This window comes from Rhinatrema bivittatum, chromosome 6 (genome assembly GCF_901001135.1).
Source record: "Rhinatrema bivittatum chromosome 6, aRhiBiv1.1, whole genome shotgun sequence".
In the NCBI taxonomy this organism is placed as follows: domain Eukaryota; kingdom Metazoa; phylum Chordata; class Amphibia; order Gymnophiona; family Rhinatrematidae; genus Rhinatrema; species Rhinatrema bivittatum.
The window spans coordinates 332,990,205-333,013,590 of record NC_042620.1 but is presented as its reverse complement, the minus strand read 5'-3'; the positions used below and the strand labels follow the sequence as shown (position 1 = coordinate 333,013,590).

General features: G+C 42.0%; 1 protein-coding gene across 10 annotated transcripts in view; it reads left to right on the top strand.

Annotated features, from left to right (window-relative positions):
* Window positions 1-23,386, top strand: part of MTMR1 (myotubularin related protein 1) — a 128,924-nt gene that overhangs the window by 87,309 nt on the left and 18,229 nt on the right. For all 10 annotated transcript variants that reach the window (XM_029607731.1, XM_029607728.1, XM_029607730.1 and 7 more), the window contains 2 exons: window positions 1,970-2,062; window positions 7,696-7,809. In XM_029607731.1, coding sequence (XP_029463591.1) covers window positions 1,970-2,062; window positions 7,696-7,809 — 207 coding nt within the window. The remainder of the gene's footprint in view (window positions 1-1,969; window positions 2,063-7,695; window positions 7,810-23,386) is intronic.

Here is a 23,386-nt window from a genome sequence, read left to right as displayed (position 1 = left end):
AAACTCTCGTGAAACTACAACAGGACAAAGGGTCAATGATACTCATAGCCCCGTATTGGCCTCGACAAGTATGTTTTCCCATGCTTCTCGACCTCTCGATCAGAGAACACAATTGCCTGGGCACAGCGCCCACTCTCATAACTCAGAACCAAGAAATGTTATGCCTCCTGAACCTTCAAACTCTATCCCTCACAGCCTGGATGTTGAAAGCTTGATCCTGCAAATGCTCAACCTTTCAACTGATATCTCTCAAGTGCTTTTAGCTTCATGAAAGCCTTCCACATGAAATCCTATTGTTCTAAGTGGAATAGATTTACCATATGGTGCACACAAAATGGTATCTACCCTTTCTCATGCCCCACTCCATCTCTTTTAGACTATCTCTGGCACCTTTCAGACTCTGGTCTCCAGACTTCCTTGGTGAGGGTTCCCCTGAGTGCCATCTCAGCGTACCACAAGGGCGTAGGGGATGCCCCAGTAACAACGCAACCCCTTGTGAGTCAGTTTATGAGGGGTTTACTACAACTTAAGCCCCCTTTATTGCCACCAGTCACTGAATGGGACCTAAATGTAGTACTTACAAGGCTCATGCGCTCCCCGTTTGAGCCTTTGCACTCCTGCGATGTTAAATTTCTTACATGGAAAGTTCTCTTCCTAGTAGCCATTACATCCGCTCGAAGGGTTAGTGAATTACAAGCACTTGTCACATACTCACCCTATACCAGGTTCCTACATGACCGAGTAGTCCTGCGTACTCACCTTAAATTCCTTCCCAAGGTGGTAACTGACTTTCACTTGATTCAGTCTATAGTCTTGCCCACATTTTTCCCAAGGCCTCACTCACTAAGGTGAGAGGGTTTTACACATCTTGGACTGTAAACGTGCACTTGCAATTTACCTAGACTGCATGGCAGTCCATAGGAAATCCACCCAACTCTTCATTTCTTTTGATTAAAAACAAACCAGGAGTTGCAGTGGGCAAGCAAACTCTCTCCAACTGGCTAGCAGACTTTATCAAATTCTGCTATGAAAAAGCAGGCCGTCCCTTCCAGGGATGAGTGAAGGCGCACTCGGTAAGAGCCATGGCAACCTCGGTAGCACACTATCGTTTAGTACCGACTGCTGAGATTTGTAAAGCTGCAACATGGAGCTCTCTTCACACATTTGCAGCTCATTACTGCCTGGACAAGGAAGGACGACAGGACTCTTCCTTTGGCCAATCCGTCTTGAAGAACTTATTTCCAGTATAATCCCAACTCCTTCCACATCCATCTGCTGTGATTTTCAGGCTGCCTCATTTTTCCCAACAGTACACCAGTTGTTTATTTATTTATTTTATTTAATGGCATTTCTATACCGACTTTCCCAGACAAGTCTGACCAAGACGGTTTACAACTTCCGATAAAAAGAATAAAATAAAATAAAGTGATAATTAAACAAAAAACAAATATATAAAAACAAATGAATAAAATAAAATACAAATAGAAAAAGTAAAGTAATAGAAACAAAATACAATGTATGTTTATAATCCCTAATTCTTTAACATAATTATACTAATTTTATAAAAAAAAAACAAGAAAAGTCTGAAAGTAGAGGAAAAACAATAACCACTGTTTTCACATGGTTTGGCTAAACCTGATTAAGCTATTGAAAGCATTATGTATGTTAAATGAATAACCGTTAATAATATAAGAATCTTGTTGTGCCTGTTGCACAAATTGTATGCCATTGGTCCAATTAAATGTGAGTCAGCCTGTAGCTTGCTAATCACCCACATGTGAGGACTACCATCCTGCTTGTCCTGTGAAAAAGCAGAGTTGCTTACCTGTAATAGGTGTTCTCCCAGGACAGCAGGATGTAGTCCTCATGAAACCCACCCGCCACCCAACTCCGTTGGGTGGCGGGTGGGTTTCATGCAAAGTTCATTGCAAAGTTCTATCATAGATATGTCATTCATATTGTTTTACAGAGAGTTGGCCATGGAGATGACAATCACGCTGATGCAGACAGATCACCCATTTTCCTTCAATTTATTGATTGTGTTTGGCAAATGACAAAACAGGTAAGCTGCTTAATATTGCTTGTACTGATATTTCAGCTTCAGTTCACCTTGTTATTATCTAGAATTTTATATGAATGTAGCCCGTATCCCACCGGCTGGTGGGACTTAGGGGTTGATTCAGGATAGGTGGGACAAGCTAATGCACCATGCTTCCTTGGGTTCTTCCTGACAAGGGGGGGAAAAAGTACCTTTCAGGGCACTTAGGCATTTGAGGTCTTCTGGCAAAGCCCCAATTTAAAAAAACATATACCAGTTTGGTAAAAAAAAAAAAATCTTTACCGAGTAAGCTGATGAAAATAAGTACGTTCAGTAGAGAATACAGTTAATTCTGGTTCAGTCCATATAGAAAACCAACATTTTTTTGCTTTTACAGTAGAGAGTGAAGCATGCATAGCCATGATGTGCTGTGTAGATTATCTTAAACAGTTTTATAACTATTAAAAAAAAAAACTTGTTAAAAAAAAATTTCTACAACACTTTTATCCGTACAAGAAAGTGAACTATTGAGAGATTTTCAGTTAGTTTTTAAAATTTGTTTGGAATTTTTGAATTGGTTGAATTTTATTTTTCTGTGTTCACCTTTCCTGACCATTGTACTGAGTGGAATCCCATGCCAGAGAGCTGGAAGAGAAACCTACTTAAAAACTGAATCTGTACTGTGCAGGCCCTTTCTCTGCACCCTTAAAACAAAAACATCCCACTCCCAATACCCCATAGGCCATAGAATAGTACCATGGATAACCCTAGCTCTTGTAGCAAGACAGAGACCTACACTTTGGTTTTCTTTCCAGTGGCATTCAGTGCTACTGCCATGTAATAGGTTCAACTCAAACTATTTCAGAAATTCAGACATGTTCATTCAAAAGTAACAATAATATGCTGATGGTCATTCTAAATAAAAGTGCCAGAACATTCAGCAAATCATTTGAGGGAGTTAAAAGGACAAAAAAAACACGGCTGCAGGAACTGCCTCTATCGCTGGTCATGTTTTTCTTGGATCCAGTTGGTAGTGATGAAATTTTTTGTTTAATTTATTCTAAGATTTACTAAATGTATCTATGAAAATACATCATCTTTATTTCTTATAAACAAATTCTGTTTAGTGTGTATATGTGTGTGTGTGTATATTTACAACAACACACCGGAGCACCGCTTGCACTCAAAATTTATCAGCATACACAAAAAAAGTGCAAGAATAAAGTAAGTTCCTGGTGAAGCGTTTGAACTGTCACATATAATGTGTTATTACGGCAACTCCTTAGTTTAAATACAGTCTCTTACTGAAGGTCCCCCAACACGGTCCCGTGTTTCGCCACCCGGCTGCTTCGGGGGGGATTAGTTTTAACAACGATCTGAAAATACACAGAAGTAAATAACTACCAGGAACCAGCTTTGTCACAAGATACTAGTATTGTAATCAAGCCGACAGATAAGGGAGGGGGTATTGTCCTGATGAGCAGTGGAGACTATATTTATTTATTTATTTATTTATTTATTTATTTATTTATTTAACTTTTTTTTATATACTGAGGTTCTAGAGACAAAATCACTAAGAGATATATATATATAGAGAGAGAGAGAGACTATATCACTGAATGCTGGCGACAGCTCAATGACCAACAGTTTTATAGACCCCTGGCACAAGACCCGACAGAGGAATTGAAAGATTTGATTAAAACAGCTGTACAGGCGGCAACTGATGCCCGATATATAACCCCACGCGAGTCGCAGTTTCTGGTTACTACATATCCAGTGATTCCAATTTTTTATATTGTACCTAAAATTCATAAATCATTGGTAAAGCCACCAGGGTGCCCTATAGTCTCTGGTATAGGTTCTATTTTAGAACCTTTATCAAAATTCGTGGATGTGTTTCTCAAACCTTTCGTCACATTAAGTAAATCATACGTAAGAGATTCATCCCACTTAATCACCCTTTTGGATAATTGTGACCCTCCGAATGGCCCTTGTTACTTGGTAACACTTGACATAATATCACTGTATACCAATATACCACAAGAGGAGGCATTATCAGTTATTGAACACATTCTGGATACCCGTACAACTCCGATAAGAGTACCTACATCCTTTTTGGTCCAGTTGGCAAGGTTGGCACTCACACGCAACTATTTTCAGTTCCAGTCTCAGTTTTTCCAACAAATTAAGGGTACGGCTATGGGGGCCACAATGGCCCCGAGCCTAGCCTGCCTTTACGTTGCAGCCTTTGAGGAACAATATATTTATGGATCTGAATGGTGGCCTTTAATCTTTAAATGGTTGCGATACATTGATGATGTGCTGCTTATTTGGTTGGGAACAGATATACAATTTTTTTCGGTTCATTGATTGGCTAAACCACTGCAACCCTAATTTGCAATTCAATTTTTGCATACAGCATAGGCAGGTAGCTTTTTTGGACGTTACTCTCACTTATCAGGATGCAAGATTTGTTACTTTACTGTTCCGAAAGTCCACCGATAGAAATACCCTTTTGGCATTTGATAGTTTCCATCCCCATCACTTGAAAAATAACATACCCATTGGTCAGTTTCTTAGACTCCGGCGATTGTGTTCCTCCACATCAGAATATATTACACAAGCTCAGCAGATGATGTTCCGCTTTCAGGAAAGAGAATACCCCTACAAGGTTTTGAAGAGGGCATTCAAACGCGCCCTATATGCTAATAGAGACCTCTTGTTTCTTCCACAATCTCAAAATCATGATCCAACAGTGAATTGTATTTTACCTTTTTCTACACAGAGTAAATTGATGTCCGAACTCATACGTAAACATTGGACGGTGTTAGCCTTAGACAAATTTTTCAATTCGGATCTTAGGTTCACTCACCGAAGGGGTAGAAATCTTTGGGACATATTAGTTCATTCAGCAGGGATTCCTAGCAAAGCAGCACACAAGGGCTGTCATAGACCCTGTGGTCATTGCTCAGTTTGCGTCCACACTTCCACCATCACACAATTCACACATCCCAATACTAAGCACACATACATACTATGTGGTACCTCTGACTGTGACTCTATGGGGGTTGTATATGTCATCATTTGCCCCTGTAAGCTACTGTATGTGGGCAAGACACAAAGCTAGGAAATAGGTGCAGAAGTCAGGCCGGCTCCTGCCATGCGGATCTTAAAAGGCACCCGTGTAGGCACTTATCTCCCAGTATGTGAACACATTTTCTTTTCCTGAAAAAGGGGCAGGGATTTCTGAATTAAACCAGCACATAAATGCTTATGTGCACAAGTGCACACCGGGGTGCCCTACTGCGTAACTTTACTTCAGCTATGGATTGTGTGCAAGTCCTAAAACAAAACATCTAGGCTAGTCAGCGGGGTTTTAAGGGTAGAGGCCACAGGGTAAAAGGGAGGCTAATTAGGAACGAGCTGGAGAAACTGGTAATTGCATCAGCGCACATGTCTACTAAAATCCTCCCATTTGCGCCCACATGCACGAGTCCATATAAAATTGTGAGCACATGTACACACGTACAGCCAATTTTATACCATCCATGCATCCTTTGGCACGAGCTGGCATACGCGCGTACATGTGCAACCATTTAAAAGTTACTGTCTGTGTACCTTTAACTCCTCAATCATCTATCGATCCAGCTGTCTTCCCCCACAGGTTTCCTGCCGCAGATATATTTCAAAAAGGTGGTGGTATAAATGTTTGCCTCTATGGTCAGCTTCTTTTCCAGTTCTCTTTTTTGCCTGCCTTATCAATGTTTTACATTAATTTGCCAATGCTTATGCTTTTTCCTATTTCCTTCAGTTTGATCCTTTTTTCCAGTTTTTAAAAAGTTATTTTGGCTAAAATTGCCCCTTTTAGCTCGCCTTTTAACCGTGCTAGTAGTCACTCGGCCTTCTTTCCCCCTTTTCTAATGAATGGAATACATCTGGTCTGGGCTTCCAAGATGGTATTTTTAAACAATGTCCATGCTTGATGTAAATTCTTCACCTTTGTAGCTGTACCTTTTTAAATTTATTTTTCCTAGATATTTTCCTAATTTTTTCAAAGTCTTCTTTTTGAAAGTTACATGTTAGAGCAGTAGATTTATTTAATATTCTTCCTCCAGTCATTAACTAAAACTTTGATTACATTATGATCATTGTTGCCAAGTGGTCCCACTGCCGTTACTTCTCACACCAAATCCTGCTTTAACACACATTTTACATAAGAGGAGTATAACACCACCAGTACTGGATTTTATATCCATTTTTCTGCGTTAGCTCACTAGCAGGTCGATCCAGTAAAGTGTGCTCCGTCGGAGCGCACTGTCACCCTGCTCTGGACGCGTGTTTTCCTTTACCCCTTATTCAGTAAGGGGAGGAAAACACGCGGCCCACCCGCGGCACCTAATAGCGCCCTCAACATGCAAATGCATGTTGATGGCCCTATTAGGTATTCCCGAGCGATCCAGTAAGTAAAATGTGCAGCCAAGCCGCACATTTTACTCTAAGAAATTAGCGCCGCCCAAAGGTCGGCGCTAATTTCTTCCGGCGCCAGGGAAGTGCACAGAAAAGCAGTAAAAACTGCTTTTCTGTGCACCCTCCGACTTAATATCATAGCGATATTAAGTCGGAGGTCCCCAAAAGTATAAAAAAGTAAAAAAAAAAAAAAATTTTGAATTCGGCCCGCGGCTGTCGGGCCGAAAACCGGACGCTCAATTTTGCCGGCGTCCGGTTTCCGAGCCCGTGGCTGTCAGCGGGCTCGAGAACCAACGCCGGCAAAATTGAGCGTCTGCTGTCAAACCCGCTGACAGCCGCCGCTCCAGGCCAAAAGGAGGCGCTAGGGACGCGCTAGTGTCCCTAGCGCCTCCTTTTCCTCGTTTGCACCGCGTCGCCTAATTTAAATACTGGATCGCGCGCACCGGCGAGGGGCCGGTGCGCGCGCCGGGAGAGCGGGCGTTAGTCCGCTCTCCCACGGACTTTACTGGATCGGGCTGTAACAGAATTTACCTTTTGTACATTCTGCACAAAACCAGTCTTCCTTCATTAAGATTCAGTTCATCAGCTCGTATCTCGTTCCAAGCTCTCTCATACTTACCCTCTTTCCCTGGGGCAGCCTCTTGCAAAAAAGGAGTGAAATGTGGATAATCAGGCCTTTGTTCATAGGATTGTCTAAAACAATCAGTCTGAATATGAATTACATTATTTGTGTGTTTATAACGTCTGCCCTGCCCCTCCAACCCTGTGTAGTCCAGCCTTTGCAGTAGCCAAGATTCTTTGTGGAGCCCGTGGCAAGTGCCCTTTTGAGTCGATCAGTAGGGGTTATGGCAGGGAATGCTGGGTCTCCCATATGATAGGACAGAGCACTGCCCACTGCCACTGGGGCTGGTCATTCAGCCGGTTCTGTGTTAGCTAATGTTGTTAATGCTTCCATTGCATAGCTGGTATGGCTTATAGTATGTTAATACGTGCCTGGATGACCATGCTATGATTATTTTTCTCTTTATGTAAACAAAGTGGTTACTTGCACTGGACTTTTGGGAGCCCTTCCTATTTCGTGCATTGGTTTTTGTCAAAATGATCCTTATTGTGGTGCATTTGGGATTACACAGCAAATGTGGATTTATTAAAACAAGTGTATTTCATTTTTATTTTTTTTTTTTTTTTAGTTTCCTGCAGCCTTCGAGTTTAATGAGCTGTTCCTCATCACCATTTTGGATCATCTTTATAGCTGTCTTTTTGGAACCTTTTTGTACAATTCTGAGCAGCAGAGAATGAAAGAGGTAACACCATTGGCAATTGCCTCCGTTTAGCAATTACATTAATTATGTGACATCAGTTGCAAATATTTGTTTCATTCTCGTGCCTGTGACAAAGTATTTGGCTGCACAAGAAGTGACAGGAACATTGCAAAAGGCATTAAAAAGAGTGTGAAGGGAGTTTTCAGACTGGCAAGAAACTATATTAAGCATCCCTTTTTTATTTTTCCTTTAGGTATTTTTATTTTTTTATTTATTCTTTCTGAAATCTCTTGACATCATGAGGTCATGAATTTTGTAGTTGTGCCATGAGTAGCTTGACCTAAATGGTCACACAATTACTCCAGTACCTAAGAGCTAGAACAGCAAAGTACTATACTCGATGGACATACTGGAAACATTTTCTTGTCTGACATACCTGCGGTGAGCTGTTGTGTTTTCAAGATTTAACCATTTGACACTGGATTCTTTTGAGCATTGGCAATTTTTGCTCTTTGAAAATGTTTTTAGCGGTCAAGATTCAGAAGTGTGGTGAACAATTTATCTGTCTGAAATGAGTCAGGTAGATTGTCATCAATATTCAGTGGAGTACTGCTGATTAGGTGCTCTGAATATAAACGGATAAGTCCTAGTTTGCTGGATAAACTTGTCCAGCTAACGTTAGTGTCTCAGTCCTTGTTGTGATAGGTATTTGTAAGGGGAGAGACGTCATTAATGGATTGCCCATTAAATGTTACTCTCCTGGCATTCGAAAAATCATGTAACATAAGTTAACACATTAGAGCTCCTAAGAGTTAATGCATTTATTGAGCTCAGTTAATTATTATGAAATCAGAACCACTCACTTAACTCAGTCAGAGAGAGATTCTCAAAAGAAGAATATATTTTTATTTTACATGAGAAAAGTATACAATTAAATTCAATTGATACATTTAATTGATTAAGTCAGATAAATTCAGACTAAATCTAAGTCAAATTAATTCAGATCAAGTCATTTGATACAAAAGGATGACATTAAAAGTGATTGCTTACCAAGAGTTAACATTCTTTGCCAAAACCTTGGGTGTGCCATGATCAGAATAAGACAGCAGCAGCCCTGCATATCTGGAACGTACGGTGTATATATATATACACCACCTTTGCTGTGTACTTTTAACAGTTTAAAATTAGCATGTAATTGGCTAACATAACAATCCTTTAACCTCATAAGTTACTAAATAACTACTAAATGTACAAGAAAATATTGCTTATAAAATACATCAAATACACTACGTCAAGCCACCTGTATGCTTTGTAATAATTCCATCTAATTGACAAAAGAAACACTTGATTTCACTTCTCTAATTTGTAATAAATGCAATACAGCATCTTTCTTCTTAGGTGCAAAAGGCTATAAGGAATTATTTATTTATCTAGGTCCGGTGTTAATTGTAAAGCAATGTCTGGAAACTCTGCCGTGCCTGGAACATAAATCACTCCTAAAGTGCTGGCTGGCTTCCCAGACCTGACAACTGAAGAAAAAAAAAAATGTTGTCTTTTAAACTAGAGCCTGCTTCACATTTAGAGACAACTTGTGCAGTGCTCATTTTTAGATCAAAAATGATTTAAAATAATTCTGAATGGGTCAGAGTTTATCGGTTTTCATTTTTTTAAAGGTAAAAGGGGTTCAGATCCCATGTCAGTCTGGTCCCAGCAGGACCAGACTTGGCTGGAGAAGTTAGCCCTGCTGCGCTTCCAACTTATCCAGCTGGGCAGGTGAGAGGCACTCGGAGGCAGGATTTTTAAAATGTGTGGTTTGACCACACAAGTCCTGAATTTAGCCAGATAAACTGCCTGAATATTGACTGCTTAGTTTTTACTTTCTTGAAGGGATGGTTGCTGGCATGCCATGCCTTATTTCAACATCCTAACTTTTGGTGCAGATGGCACCTGCTGGTTTTAGCGGTCTTCACCCCTGTTATTTTCAAGCTCCTTAGTTGCTTTCAAATAAAAAGTCTGATTGCTGCACTTTGAATTATTGATCTTGTTTTCCACATGGAAAATAAGTATTTGCTGCTCTTTGAATACATTAGTTTGCCATTGTCTAAAATCATTTAATAAGTCTATGACATAATTAGCTTTAAATCAGTACTAATGAAGAGCATTGGGGGGGATTTCCATATCCTTGTATGAACTGATGATATATAAAATATGAAAAAAAAACCCGATTAAAAAAAAAGGACAATTCTTTGTGTTTACCACGGGATGGAGTTGAACAGTACATGGTCAGCAATTCTGTGTGCTTTTACCTTGTGTGTGCAGAATTCGTATAAAAAGGTTAGCCTCAGCTAATGTCTTGCATTAATTTTATACTTAACAGGTTATTCAGTTTTAGGCATGCTTTAAAATAAAGTGCTGTAGGAATGTGTTATGTGCCTACCCATATGTTCTGTGATGATTCAGCTCTACATGTGCAGTATTGTAATAGGTGTAATTTTCTTAGCAACAGCGAGTGGGGGAAGAGGAGAGAAGCCTGCACCTGGGCGGGGAGAGGAAGGAGAAAAAGGAGAGAGGCGACTGCATCTGGGTTGGGTGGCGTTGTGGGGAGAGGACTGCCTTGGCCCTTGCAGTGGGTGGTAGACTGACCCAGGAGCCTGTGTGCAAGGGAGTTCTGGTGAGAATGGGGACTTACTGGGAACAGGACACAGTAAAGCAACATAAAGATCATCCCTGGAAATTGGGTTCTCCATAGAATACCCCTTTCCTGGGCACATGGGATGCGAGGTTGGAGAGCCCCTCAGCAATTGCTCCTAGGGTTAAGAGGGACGTAGCTCACTCCAAGCTGAGCACGGGAGAGATTGCTCATACATTTCAGAGCATCGCTCACAGGTTTCACATGGTTGCTCACATAAATGCTTTTGTACTTCATACAGAAATGCAGCACGAATACTGGCACTGAGAAAATATTGGTTTAAAAAAATGTGCGCACAGAGGTCACCCCTTGCAGGGAGCATTGAAGAAGGGTAGTAGATCCGGACAAGGAGACAAGTTGTCAATCACTGTTAGGGTTGCAAGAAAATGTTTTACTATTGAAAGGGATATTGAATGATACAGAACAACGGTTAAGAGATTGAGGATGCCAGTTGTAGTCTTTTTATCATGTGATCTATCTTATATTTTAAAGAGTTGTATTTTTATAATTAGGAATCTTATTTGGCAATTTTCTGGATAAATAGTATTTTCATATGTATCTTCGGTATTTTGTTTTGCTGTATTGTTTGTAAATTGCCTTGAGTTGAAGGAGTAGCCTAGTGGTTAGAGCAGTGGGCTATGAACCAGGAGACCAGGGTTCGAGTCCTGCTGTCGCTCCTTGTGACCTTGAGCAAGTTACTTCACCCTCCATTGCCTCGGGTACAAACTTAGATTGTAAGCCCTCTGGGGACAGGGAAATACCTACAGTACCTGAATGTAATCCAATTTGAAGCACTGAAAAAAAGTGTGAAAAGCGGAAATAAATCTAAATAAATAAAATAAATGTAGACAGAGCGATTGAAAAATCGAAATACTTCATGCATTTTAACATAGAATTAAAGGCTTATAAATAGGTTATATGTTCTACCTTCTTATTGTTCTAACAATATCCATGTGACTAGCTTTCAAGAACTATGCCCTATTCTTCTGGTTGCCACACAATGTGCTAAGTAAGCATAAAGTTTCCTAAATATAAAGCAGATTATAGGCTGCATTTCAGTAGAGTATGAATGATGGTGGTGGTTTTCAAAACTGCAATTTGCAGACATTTATTTATTCATATTTGTTTCTCGCCTTATACCCATACAGGTAGATTTTGAAAAATGCGTGCGCCAGCGCACACGTTATAAAATCATTAGGCCACGCGCACATGCGGGCTGGATTTGTAATCCCCGTGCACAAGGGGGGTACAATTCTGCAAATTTTGCGTGGCGATGCATCCCGGCCTTCTCCAGTTCCCTCCTGAATTTTTTTTTTTTTTTACCTTTTGCTCCTCAACAGGAGCAGTAGCAAATTTGTGTGTGCTGGCGCGCGCTTCCCCAGCACAGCAGCAAATGACCGCTGTACCGGGCACCTCCAGCCTCGCCCCTTTCCCTGGGCCCGGCACTTATTCACGTACTGGGGTTTACGCGCGTGGCCGGGCCCATTTGAAAGTAGGCCCGACGCGCGTAAGGCCCGGGATTTACGCGCGCACGTGAATTAAAATCTGGCTGATAGCATTGTGCGCAAGCTACAATATAATAAACTAAACATAGCAATATTGGATAAAACAAAGAAAACCAAAGAGACATTATATTTATAGTAAATATAAAAACATTGGATACCAAAGTATTAAGGACAAAATAATAGTTACTTAAAATATCTAATATAAAAATGTGTAATAATTCTAATAACTACCAGGAATAGCTCCTTCCTTCCTATTATCCAACAGATATCCCTGGGGACATAGTAATAAGATGCACTGGGCTGAGCACACATTTTTACTCAAATGTGTGTGCAAATTAGCACACCTCCATGTAAATTCCATGTTAATGAAGGCAGTAGCTATTATTCCCCAGTGCCTTGGAGGTGTATTAAAGCCCTGAAGGCTTAATTCCAGTATTAAAAAAAAAACCAAAACTGCAAACTTAACTCTTTGTTCAGATGTGGAGTAAAGGTAACTTTCTCACGTGTAATGTATGGTTCTGTGCCAGTGTGCTCCCAGTCCTGGAATTCCTGGGCTCAGGGGTCCTGGACGGGTCTCCCGGGTCCGGGATTGACCATTGCACTAGAAAATCCCAGGTCCAGGACTATGCTGGCACAACACTATAGATTAACACTAGCCAGTGCGAGTTATTTTTATTTTCCGTCGATAAGCAGGGCTGAATTAGCCATGAGATGTGGGTGGTGCCCTCTGGTGGCACTGGACAGAATTGGGCATTCGCGGGAATAGTCAGCGTAACTCCTCAGTCTAATTTTGTCCGTATTTCACATGGACGGTGGTTTTGTCTATGCGTTTTCTTGGTGGTATTTTCCATGCTTCAGCAAGCCCAACAGCACTTCTCAGTGCTACTCTCCCAGTATGGGATTTCTCAAAAACAACAACCAAAAAAAAAAGTGAATAGGTCCTAGGTATGGCAAAAATATCCACTAGCAGCTTCATGGCCTGTTCTTGAGGCCAGATCATGTCGCTGACTGACAGCCATGACAGGTACTATCTTTGCCTGAGCCCCGAACATGACCAAGCCAACTGTCCCTCCTGTGGATGTATGTCCCCCTGAGCTCAGAGTGAAGGTTGTGAAAATTGGATTACTTTGGCTCCAGCAACATCACCACTCTTCTTCATCTGGGAGTGGTAAGAGCAAGTCATCAGAGGCTAGTGCCGCTGGAAGGCTGGATCAAGAGCTACCGAGCCAATTTACTTTGATGCTGCCTTGGTATGCTTTGATGTATGTAGCCGATCAACCTACCAAGCCAACTGTCCCTCCTGTGGATGTATGTCCCCCCCCGAGCTCAATGAGTGAAGGTGGTGAAAATTGGATTGCTTTGGCTCCAGCAACATCACCACTCTTCTTCATCTGGGAGTGGTAAGAGCAAGTCATCAGAGGCTAGTGCCGCTGGAAGGCTGGATCAAGAGCTACCGAGCCAATTTACTTTGATGCTGCCTTGGTATGCTTTGATGTATGTAGCCGATCAACCTTCCCCCCCCCACCCCCAAGCCACAACACAGGGAGCCCTCAGTGCACTCAATGCAAACAGTGGTCTCAAACTAAAACATTGATGCAGCATCAACCAAAAAAATCTTCCTCTACCTGAATCTGAGCATCTGAAGAATCCTGGGTCGAACCATCAACACTCAGTCGAAGTGACCAAGACACAATGCACTGTAGTCGATAGGAGCTGATGCTCTCCAAAACTGGACCATGCACATCTTCAAAATCAACACACTTTTTTTTAATGTATGTATGTAATGTTGTTAATTAATCTTATGTATGTTTTACTGTAAATCGCTTAGACCTATTTTGTGTTAAGCGATTAATAAATTTTAATAACTACAAATACACTTGAAGCAAATTTTGACTCGCATCAATGCATAAGAAAAGCCATATGAAGCATCCACTGGAAAAACACTTGGCACACAGAGCACATTCAACAGCAGCTTGCAAACTTTCGGAGCAACCCATGCCAAAGGCGGTGTCCCACTTTCCAGCCACTGACAATGGGCTGGCTCTTTGACTTTCTCCTGTACCCTTCAAGCCACAGCTAATTATATACACCAGCTCAGATAATGAACCGGATCTTTTCCCCCTCTCACTCCGCTCAATGATATTCAAAAGTTCATGAAGGAAGGATTACTATTACTGGGGCACCTGTGAGAAGGAACTGCAAGGGAGATCCTTTGTGCAGCTCTACCCTCTCAGAGGTACACAGCACCATCAATTTCATGGGGAGACCCAAAACCCCATCTGCTAACCCCTTTAACTAGAGCCTACATGGTGCCACAGCTATTGTCACAAGTCCTCTACCTTCAGACTCCAGAACCTCTGTTCTGTCCTCCCATTGCCAGCATACCAACTGCTGGAAGGAGAACCCATTCTCGTCTTGGAAGAGGATGCCCCTCCCTTAACTTCAAGGCAACATGCTCAACAGGTAATGGAACAGATTACAGACTGTTTCCACACCTTCTTTTTCTTGTTGTTGTTTCCACTACAGGAGCCTCTGTTCTTTTTTTTTCTCTCCTGCCTACCCTATAGTTCCCACTTCTCCTGAATGGATCGTGCCTGGCACACCGCCCTTGCCACCCTCCCCCTCATCTGGTCATCACACGTCGGCATCTGGGGGATGGCAACCTACTCCATCTAGCCTCAATCTCCGCGAAGCCCACCCAGATCACCTACGTCTACACAGTCAACACCCCTTTCTCCTGAGGAGTTCCCAAGCAGCTCGACAGGCATCCCTTCTGCCCTAGTCCCGGAGTTGCCTGACCATATTTCTCTACCAGAGGACCTCACATACTCCTGTTTTGTGGAAAAGATGGATATAGTGTTGAAAGTGGAGGTTCAGAAGTATCCAGGTACTAGATCTGGAGGTCATGGGTATCCTAAAGATCTTAGACATTCCATCAGACCCTACTGCGTTACCTAAGAACATGCCATATGTACAAAGTGTTGGATACAGTACTGATGAAGATGTGGGTGATTCCCTTCTTGGGACCCATGGTGGCCCGCAAACTGTATTTGAAGTTTTTCATGAGAGAGGCCCCGGGTATGGGGTAGTCCAGCTACCACACAACTCAGTGGTGGTGGAATCAGCGATGAAGAGAACGAAGAAAGCCCATCTCCACTCAATACACCTCCAGGGAAGGACAATCTACTGGACAAAATCAGTAAGAAGGTTTTTACAAGGGTCCATTCTCATGGCTTGGATAACCTAGCACCAATTTTATGTGGTTCAGTATATAGATGAGTGCGTTCAAAACCTAAAACTGTTCATCAGAGGGGAGACAAGGGAGCCAATCTCGCCCACGCTCTTATATGACTGGGAAGAAGCTGTACACCACTTGCTGTGATCAGTTTACAAAGTTTTCAACACTATGGCAAACACATCAGCAGCCTCCATAGGTGCTTGTCACATGGCCTGGCAGTAGACCAGCACCCTTCGTGAGGATGTACATGAGAAGCTGGCCGATCTTCCCTGCCTTGGGGGACAACCTGTCTAGAGAAAAGCTCAGAGAAACAGTGTCCCAGATTAAAAAGCAGAATGTGATGGTGCAATCCTTGTCCTTGGACATGCAACCTAACACCAGTTGTCCATATTTTGCCTTCAAGAGGCCTTACTACCCTAGGAAGCCATATAGGTAATATCAACTATCAGTTGCCTCCTTTGTCTCTGGCCAGACAGCAATCACAAGTGCCAGCTGCACGAGCTTGCCGAGAGACCACTGTTAGCAAAAACAACCACAATAGCAACAACCTGCGAAAGCAGCGCCCAGTTTTTGATTTGCCCTTGCCCAGAACAGACTTCTTGAGTAGGGAGGAGGATTTGCTTCTTTCTTTCCGCCTGGAAACTGATAATGAGCAATCAGTGGGTGCTGAGCATAGTGGAGCATGGCCGTCTTCGATCCATATTAGATCTGCATAACCTCAATCAGCATGTTCACCAGGAGACATTCTGGATGCTCTTCCTAGGAACCATTCATCCAGCCCAATAACACAGATCCATTATAGCATACTATGTAAATATTAACTGTAAATGCGTTTTTACTATGTAAATATTCCTGTCCCTCTCTCTTTTTCCTCCTATCCCAGTTGTGAACTTCCCCGTTCATTGTAACTATTATTTTCCGCACCAGTTCAATACCTCTAGTTCTATGTTCAATGCACAACTTGTTAAATGTAAACCGACTTGATGCAACCTCTGGTCGTGAAAGCCGGTATAGAAAATAATAAAATAAATAATAAATAAATAAATAAATAACTGGATGTGCTCGCTGGACCTGAAGGATGCTTATGCTCATATCCATAGCCATCCATCTCACTGGTGCTTCCCCTGCTTCAAAGTAGCTGACCTCCACTGCCATTACAAATTACTGCCGTTTAGCCTTTCCTCTTCTCCACGAGTCTTTATGAAGTGCCTGGCAGTGGTCATTGCGCACCTCAGATGTCCGGGGATTCAGGCATTCCCATACCTGGATGATTGGTTGATAGTGGCTTAGTCTCAGGATATCCTTCTCAGTCATACATGGTCCACCATTGGCCTCCTTCAGTCTCTGGGTTTCCTCATCAACTTTGAGAAATCTGACCTGGTCCTTTAACAGCAACTGAAGTTCATTGGAGTGCTCATAGACACTACTTAAGGGAAAGCCTTCCTACCCCTGGACAGAGTAGCAATCCTTCGTAAGGTAGTCATCTTAATACTAAGGCCGCACCACACACTATTGCCCGCCACTTGCTAAAGTTGCTGTAACACCTTGCAGTTACTATCCATGTAGTGCTTTTAACGTGCTTACATATGCGCATTCTTCCAGTGGGGCCCGCTAATGCAGTGGAACCAGTGACTCCAGTCCCTCAATACCAAGATAACAGTAACAGCTGGGATGGCGCAAGAAATATATTAGTGGCTCACCCAACAACAATATGCAACCTGTGCCCCACTGCACCCAACCCCTCATCAGACGCTCTTGAGTACAGATACCTCCACTGCGGGTTGGGGATCTCGCACGGGGCCTTACAAAACACAACAACTCTGGTCGGCCCCAGAGTGTCGGCTACAGATCAGTCTGCTGAAACTCCAGGCTGTTCACCACACCCTCCACAGAAGCATCATGATTCAAACAGACAAGTGGCAATGTTTTATGTGAACAAGCAGGGGGGAATGGAATTTTGTCTTTGTCAAGAGACACTGCATCTGGCAGTGGGCAGTAGCAACGGACCTTCCAGGATGGACCACACAGTGGCAGACTCAGCAGGGTATTCCACCCTCACAAATGGTCAATAGATCAGGCTACAATAGTCTTTATTGACATTGGGGAAGACCATGAATAGACGTATTTGCAATGGAGACAAAAAATCTCGATCGCTTCTGCTCCCATATGCTTCAGCCAATGGTGAGAAGCCCCGGACGCGTTCCTCCTACACTGGGGAGAGGACTTAATGTACACTTTTTTCCACCAATACTGCTCATCACTTGTACTATCTAGAAGGTCATCCGGGACCAAGCCATAAGTCCAAGAAGTGCTTCTCTTGGTTCAAAAGCAATTAACCCGATGCAATTACTCCTTCAATTGGACTAGTTATTCACAGTGGTGCGCCATACATTCCTTGGATCCCCCTTTACTTGCAGCCCTCAGCATCTCCTGGATTATTTGCATCACTTGTTGCAATCCAGATCTGGCAGCTTCCTCAGTCAGAGTCCACCTGAGCACCATCGACAGGAGCATGCACATCGTTCCTTTTAGGGCGGATTCTGATTTAGAGGCATCAGTCTCCTATGATTCTGATATACTGGAACATACATTCTCTAACTGGAAAACTAACTGCATTCAGCACTGTTGTATAGCAGCTGGCCTTGACCTCACGGATCCAATCAAAGCTCACCAGGTGCAAGTGACTGCTGCATCTATCGCACACCTGAAAGACATTCCCATCAAGGACATCTGGAAACTGCCACCTGGTGCTCTGTACATACTTTCACTTCCCACTACTTCTGGACACCCTAGCTTCTATAGACAGTGCGGTGAGACATACTGTGTTATGGCATACAGAATCTGGGTAGTCTGCTCTCCCCAGTGGAGTCCGGTTTGCAAAACAAAATAACAGAAAAAGCGCTGTAACCCTTAGCAATGGGACTTCCCACAGATCATGGCTAATTCAGCCCTGTTTATCAACAGAAAAGAGCAAGTTTGCTTACCATAAATGGTGTTTACATAGATAGGATGAATTAGCCATGAAATGCCCGCCATCCTCCCTGGATAGCAGACTCTCACTTCATCCTAAAGCTTTGGAACGGACTGAGTTGTGATGACACCCACGCAGGAATTCCCACACATGCCCAGTAGAGTTAAAAGCTCTAACTTGGAGAGGGTGCCACCCGCATCTCATGGCTAATTAATCCCGCTATCTAGGAAAAATATGGTAAGCAAACTTGCTTCTCCTGACCCAGGAGTCTAAGCCTAAAATCCAAGACTTCCAAGCCAGAGGAAATCTGCTTCAGGACCCTACCCAGTGATACCCACCATAACCTACTATTCTCCCCCTCCCAGCTGAGGTCACTATACTCCTGTCTAATGCATCTCAGTTTTATGTGCACAAATCATTTTTATGCATACTACTCATATTTGGGCCAATGTAATAAAACTGCATGCAAAGGTTTACTCACATGTGTGTACATTTTTTGGCATGCATTTTTTTTTAACTCCCAATGCATTTGCATGCTAATAGCTTAATGCATTGGGATTTAACAAAATTTTTAGCAGTGAATAAAAACAAATGCACTAAAATGTAGTGCATACTTTTTACTAAAAGTTTATTACTTCAACTCCTTGAGATTTAAAATGAAGTACAACTCTCCCATAATCCTTTCTCATCCAACTATATTCCCAATTCCTAACAACTAGCCCAATGCAGCATAACCAGGCCTACAGTATCCAACATATCCATCCATCTGTACAGTGCGGTGAGACACACTGTGTTAATGGCATCAACAAAATCTAAAATCCCTGGGACAGGGTTCTCACCTCATCCTCTGTCACCAGGGTTCAGATCCTTCTATGATCAATAAACCTTTCTCAGCAAGGCTATCTTGACTCTGTCTAAATAATAATAGATATGCAACCTGCAATATGCTTGTACGCAGCCCTCGAAAGCTGGTCACAAGTATATTACGTTAGACCAATAAAGTGTCATCTGTATGTAACTCATGGTTACCAAATTGGCATTTTCTAATCACCTTGCTCTCTGTTTTTATTTGGAAGAGCCTAAGTGATCGGAAGATGCTTTGTTGAGCTATAAGGGAGAGCGTATGAGCAGGAAGAAATGAAAGTAGAGGTCTGCGAGGTAGTTTTTCTCACTGAGTGGATTCAACCAAATGCTGAATAACAGGCCGATACAGTACAGTGCGCTCCGGCGGAGTGAACTGTTAACCCGCGATTGGATGCGCGTTTTCGACGCGCTAGCTTTACCCCTTATTCAGTAAGGGATAATAGCGCATCGAAAACGGGCATCCAACCCCCCGAACCTAATAGCGCCCGCAACATGCAAATGCTTGTTGATGGCCCTATTAGGTATTCCCGCGCAATTCAGTAAGTAAAATGTGCAGCCAACCCAAAGGTAGGCGTTAATTTCTGCCGGCGCCGGGGGAATGCACAGAAAAGCAGTAAAAACTGCTTTTCTGTGCACCCTCCGACTTAATATCATGGCGATATTAAGTCAGAGGTCCCGAAAGTTTAAAAAAAAAAAAAATTTTTAAATAGGCCCATGGCTCACGGGTTGAAAACCGGACGCTCAATTTTGCCGGCATCTGGTTTCCGAACCCGTGGCTGTCAGCAGGCTCGAGAACGGACGCCGGCAAAATTGAGCATCGGCTGTCAAACTCGCTGACAGCCACTGCTCCTGTCCGAAAAGAGGCGCTAGGGACGCGCTAGTGTCCCTAGCGCCTCTTTTTACCACCAGCCCTAATTTTAATAAATTAATTTACTGTATCGCGCGCACAGGAGAACACAGGAGAGCGGGTGCTCTGTAGCAGCTCTTTATCAAGCCTTGCTAGCTCCTAAGGAAGACCATATGTTAAAACCAATGGATTTCCTGCTCTAATTGGAAGATCAGCAAAATTGACTGAGTTAAGTACTTTGGACTTGGCTATGAGCATAATATATGAGAGCGTGCTCAGAGTAATTGCACAGGCAGGATAAATGCTAATGAACAGGAAGCATGGCTGTACAGACTTTGTATGGAATTGGTTCAAAAGGATTTAATCATGGTTTAACAACAATTTGCTGTAATTGGCAGTGATTTACAATAAGAGGCATTCGAACCTCATTTCTGAGAGTGATGTCTTTCGTTGAAGTATCTCTTATGCACACCAAAGCACAGTGAGATGGGAAACCGTAGAAATAACACCCAAGGTTTCGTATTTTTGCAACTGGAGCACTAGAACCCACAGAAGAGAGGGGAAACTTGTGGCTCTCTGGCTACAAAGTTTCTACTAGTTCACCTTTATGTATGAGGACTGTATCAAAATAATAAAGTGCCGTGGAGTCCCGCGGGTAATAATAGCAATAAGCCAAGAATGGGAACTCATAAACTATTTAAAGAAAGTGCTAAGAATACACTAGCAAAAGAGTTCAAAGAAGTCTTTACTGATTGCCTTTTCAACTTCACCTGGCTCCAAATGTATTACAGCTCCTCCAGAAATTTGTTTAAACAGTAGTTTGTGATTTTCCACACTTGGTTTATCCAAGTGGACCAACATGGCAAATCACATTACCTTCATTTTAATTTTTTTAAGAAATATTCCATTTAGGCAGCAGCTTTTTTTTTTGGTTTCAACTAGCTAAAGGCATTGCTAAAGCACTTCTGCGCCACAGTGCTACATTAAAGCAGCCCTGTCAACTGCAAGCATCCGTTTTTTGGGATGTGAGAGATGTGTACAACCAGGCCACCAAATCTTTGTATTTTTAAATGGAAAATAAGTTATATCAGTCTCCCCAAAAACTGATTTTGTGTCTCAAAATCAAATTCAAAACTTTTCTTGTATATGTTCTTCTTAAAATCGTACTGTTCATTAATAAGGATGTGAATCGTTTTTATAACAAATTCGTTATATATCGGTTAAAAACTAGAAACAAACACTTTTCCCCCTAATTTTCGTGCGCACTAACAAAAAAACGTTTATTTTTGTTATTTTTTTGTTACTTTTTGCTGTTTGTTTGTTAGTGCGCGCTAACTCCCATTAGCACGCAATAAGCCGAAAACCGATTTTTCACGAAAAAAAACCCCATCGTTCCGCAGGAAAACGAGATTTTCCCACGGCCAGACGAACCCGAAAGCGGGAACGATTGGGCACCCAATTCACATCTCTATTCATTAATTTGATGTTTTACTATTTTGGTGGTATTTTAGCATGTAGTATACTTTGTAGCTGTTAACTTTAAAATATTTAAAAAATTGGAAATAGATGCATTCTCTACCATTAAGCACAAACTCATTCTTACAGTATTACTGCACTTTCAGCTAAACGTTATCAAATCTGCTTTCTAGTGGCTGAGATTCCCTGCATTGTACACTATTTAATGAAGCCAAAGATAGTTTTAAATTATCTAATAGCCCTTTCCCAGGCCCTAGAGACACAGGCAGAGTTACATTTGCAGTGGTTGTGATTTTAATCAGCTGCTGCAAACCTGGATACCACACAAGTCAATAGATTTTGAGTTAATAATTAGATAAGAATACTTCATCAGTGAGTTTTATGAAACCAGAAGCTATTCAGGCAGTCACTGTAGCTGAGTTGAATTCTTCATGTCACATTTATTTTCTTATTTATATTATGACTGAGGCCTCTGGTTTTCTGTGCCAGTTCATGGTTAGATTCTGTGACAAAGATTAAATTCTGTAGTACAGTTTTTGAGATTTTATGGTATATTTGCATAAATTAGCATACTGCTTTATATTGCTTGATATGCATAAAACCAATTTTAATTTTTTTAATCCATTTTTAAAAATAACATTTTCAACTTTTGATCCCTTTAATTGTGGACCAAGGTTTTTGTTATGTTATCTTCACTTCCTGGCGCAATCTAGGCTCACAGTGACTTCAATACGAGTGCATCTTAATGCTATTTATTTAATTATTTTATATTCCACTTTTCAGCACTTCAAAATGGATTGCATTCAGGTACTGTAGTTATTGCAGCTTACCATGCAATGGGCAACAGAAACTCTATTTCTATGCACCCTCTCATATCCATATTTATGAAAGGTTTACTGCATTTACATCCTCCCATTTGAAAAACCACTGCTGTCTTGGGAGATTAATGCAGTCCTAACTAACCTTATGCAAATTCCTCTAAAATATTTCACATGGAAGGTTCTCTTTTTAGTAGCAATTACGTCCCCTTGATGGGTAAGGGAGCTGCAAGCACTAGTTAACTACCCCCCCCTAACATACACACACACACATCTGCAATTTTTTCATAAGGTACTGCTTAGAATGCATCTGAAATTCCTACCAATAGTAGTTTGTGTTTCATTTAAACCACTCAATTGCGCTTTCTACATTTTTTCCAAAGCCTCACACATGAGGGCGAAAAAACACTTCACACAGACTGTAAAAGAGCTCTGGCATATTACAAGCACTGTACGCATCCCCACAGAAAAGAATCCCAGTTCTTCATGTCATATGATCCCAAAAAGCTTGGAGTAAGTGTAACAAAAAGGATTCTTTACAACTGGATTACAAAATGCATACAGCATTGCTGTTCTGCGGCTGGCCTTGATCTCACCAGGTACGAGAAACTGCTTCCTCCATTGCACACTTCAGAGAAGTTCCAATTGAGGTCAGCAGCTACCTGGTCATCAGTGCACACCTTTACTCACATCACTGTCTGGATTCTCTGGCTCTCACAGACAGTGCAGTGGGAAAAGCAGTATTGCACCATCTCATTTACAAATAGTCTGTTATCCACGATGAAGTGTGGGTTGCTTGAAACAATTGCTCTGCTGCAATCCTCAGCTTGGGACTCCTCATAGGTCATGGCTAATTCAGCCCTGCTTATCGATGGGTAAAAAAGCAAGTTTGCTTATCATAAACAGTGTTTTCCTTAGAGAGCAGGATGAAGTAGCCATGAAGCCTACTCTCCTCCCTGGACAACAGACTATCCTTCTCCATCAGCTTTGAAACAGACTGAGGAGACCTTGAAGCAATGCCTGCACAAGAACTCCTGCACATGCTCAGTAGAGCTCAAAGTTATACCTGCTTGGAGAGAGACAGTTCTATTCAGTGCTGCCAGATGTCACCCACAGTCATGGCTAATTCAACCTGCTATCTACGAAAACACTGTTTACAATAAGCAAACTAGCTTTTTTTTTTTCCTCCAAAACTGAGTTCAACATTGCCT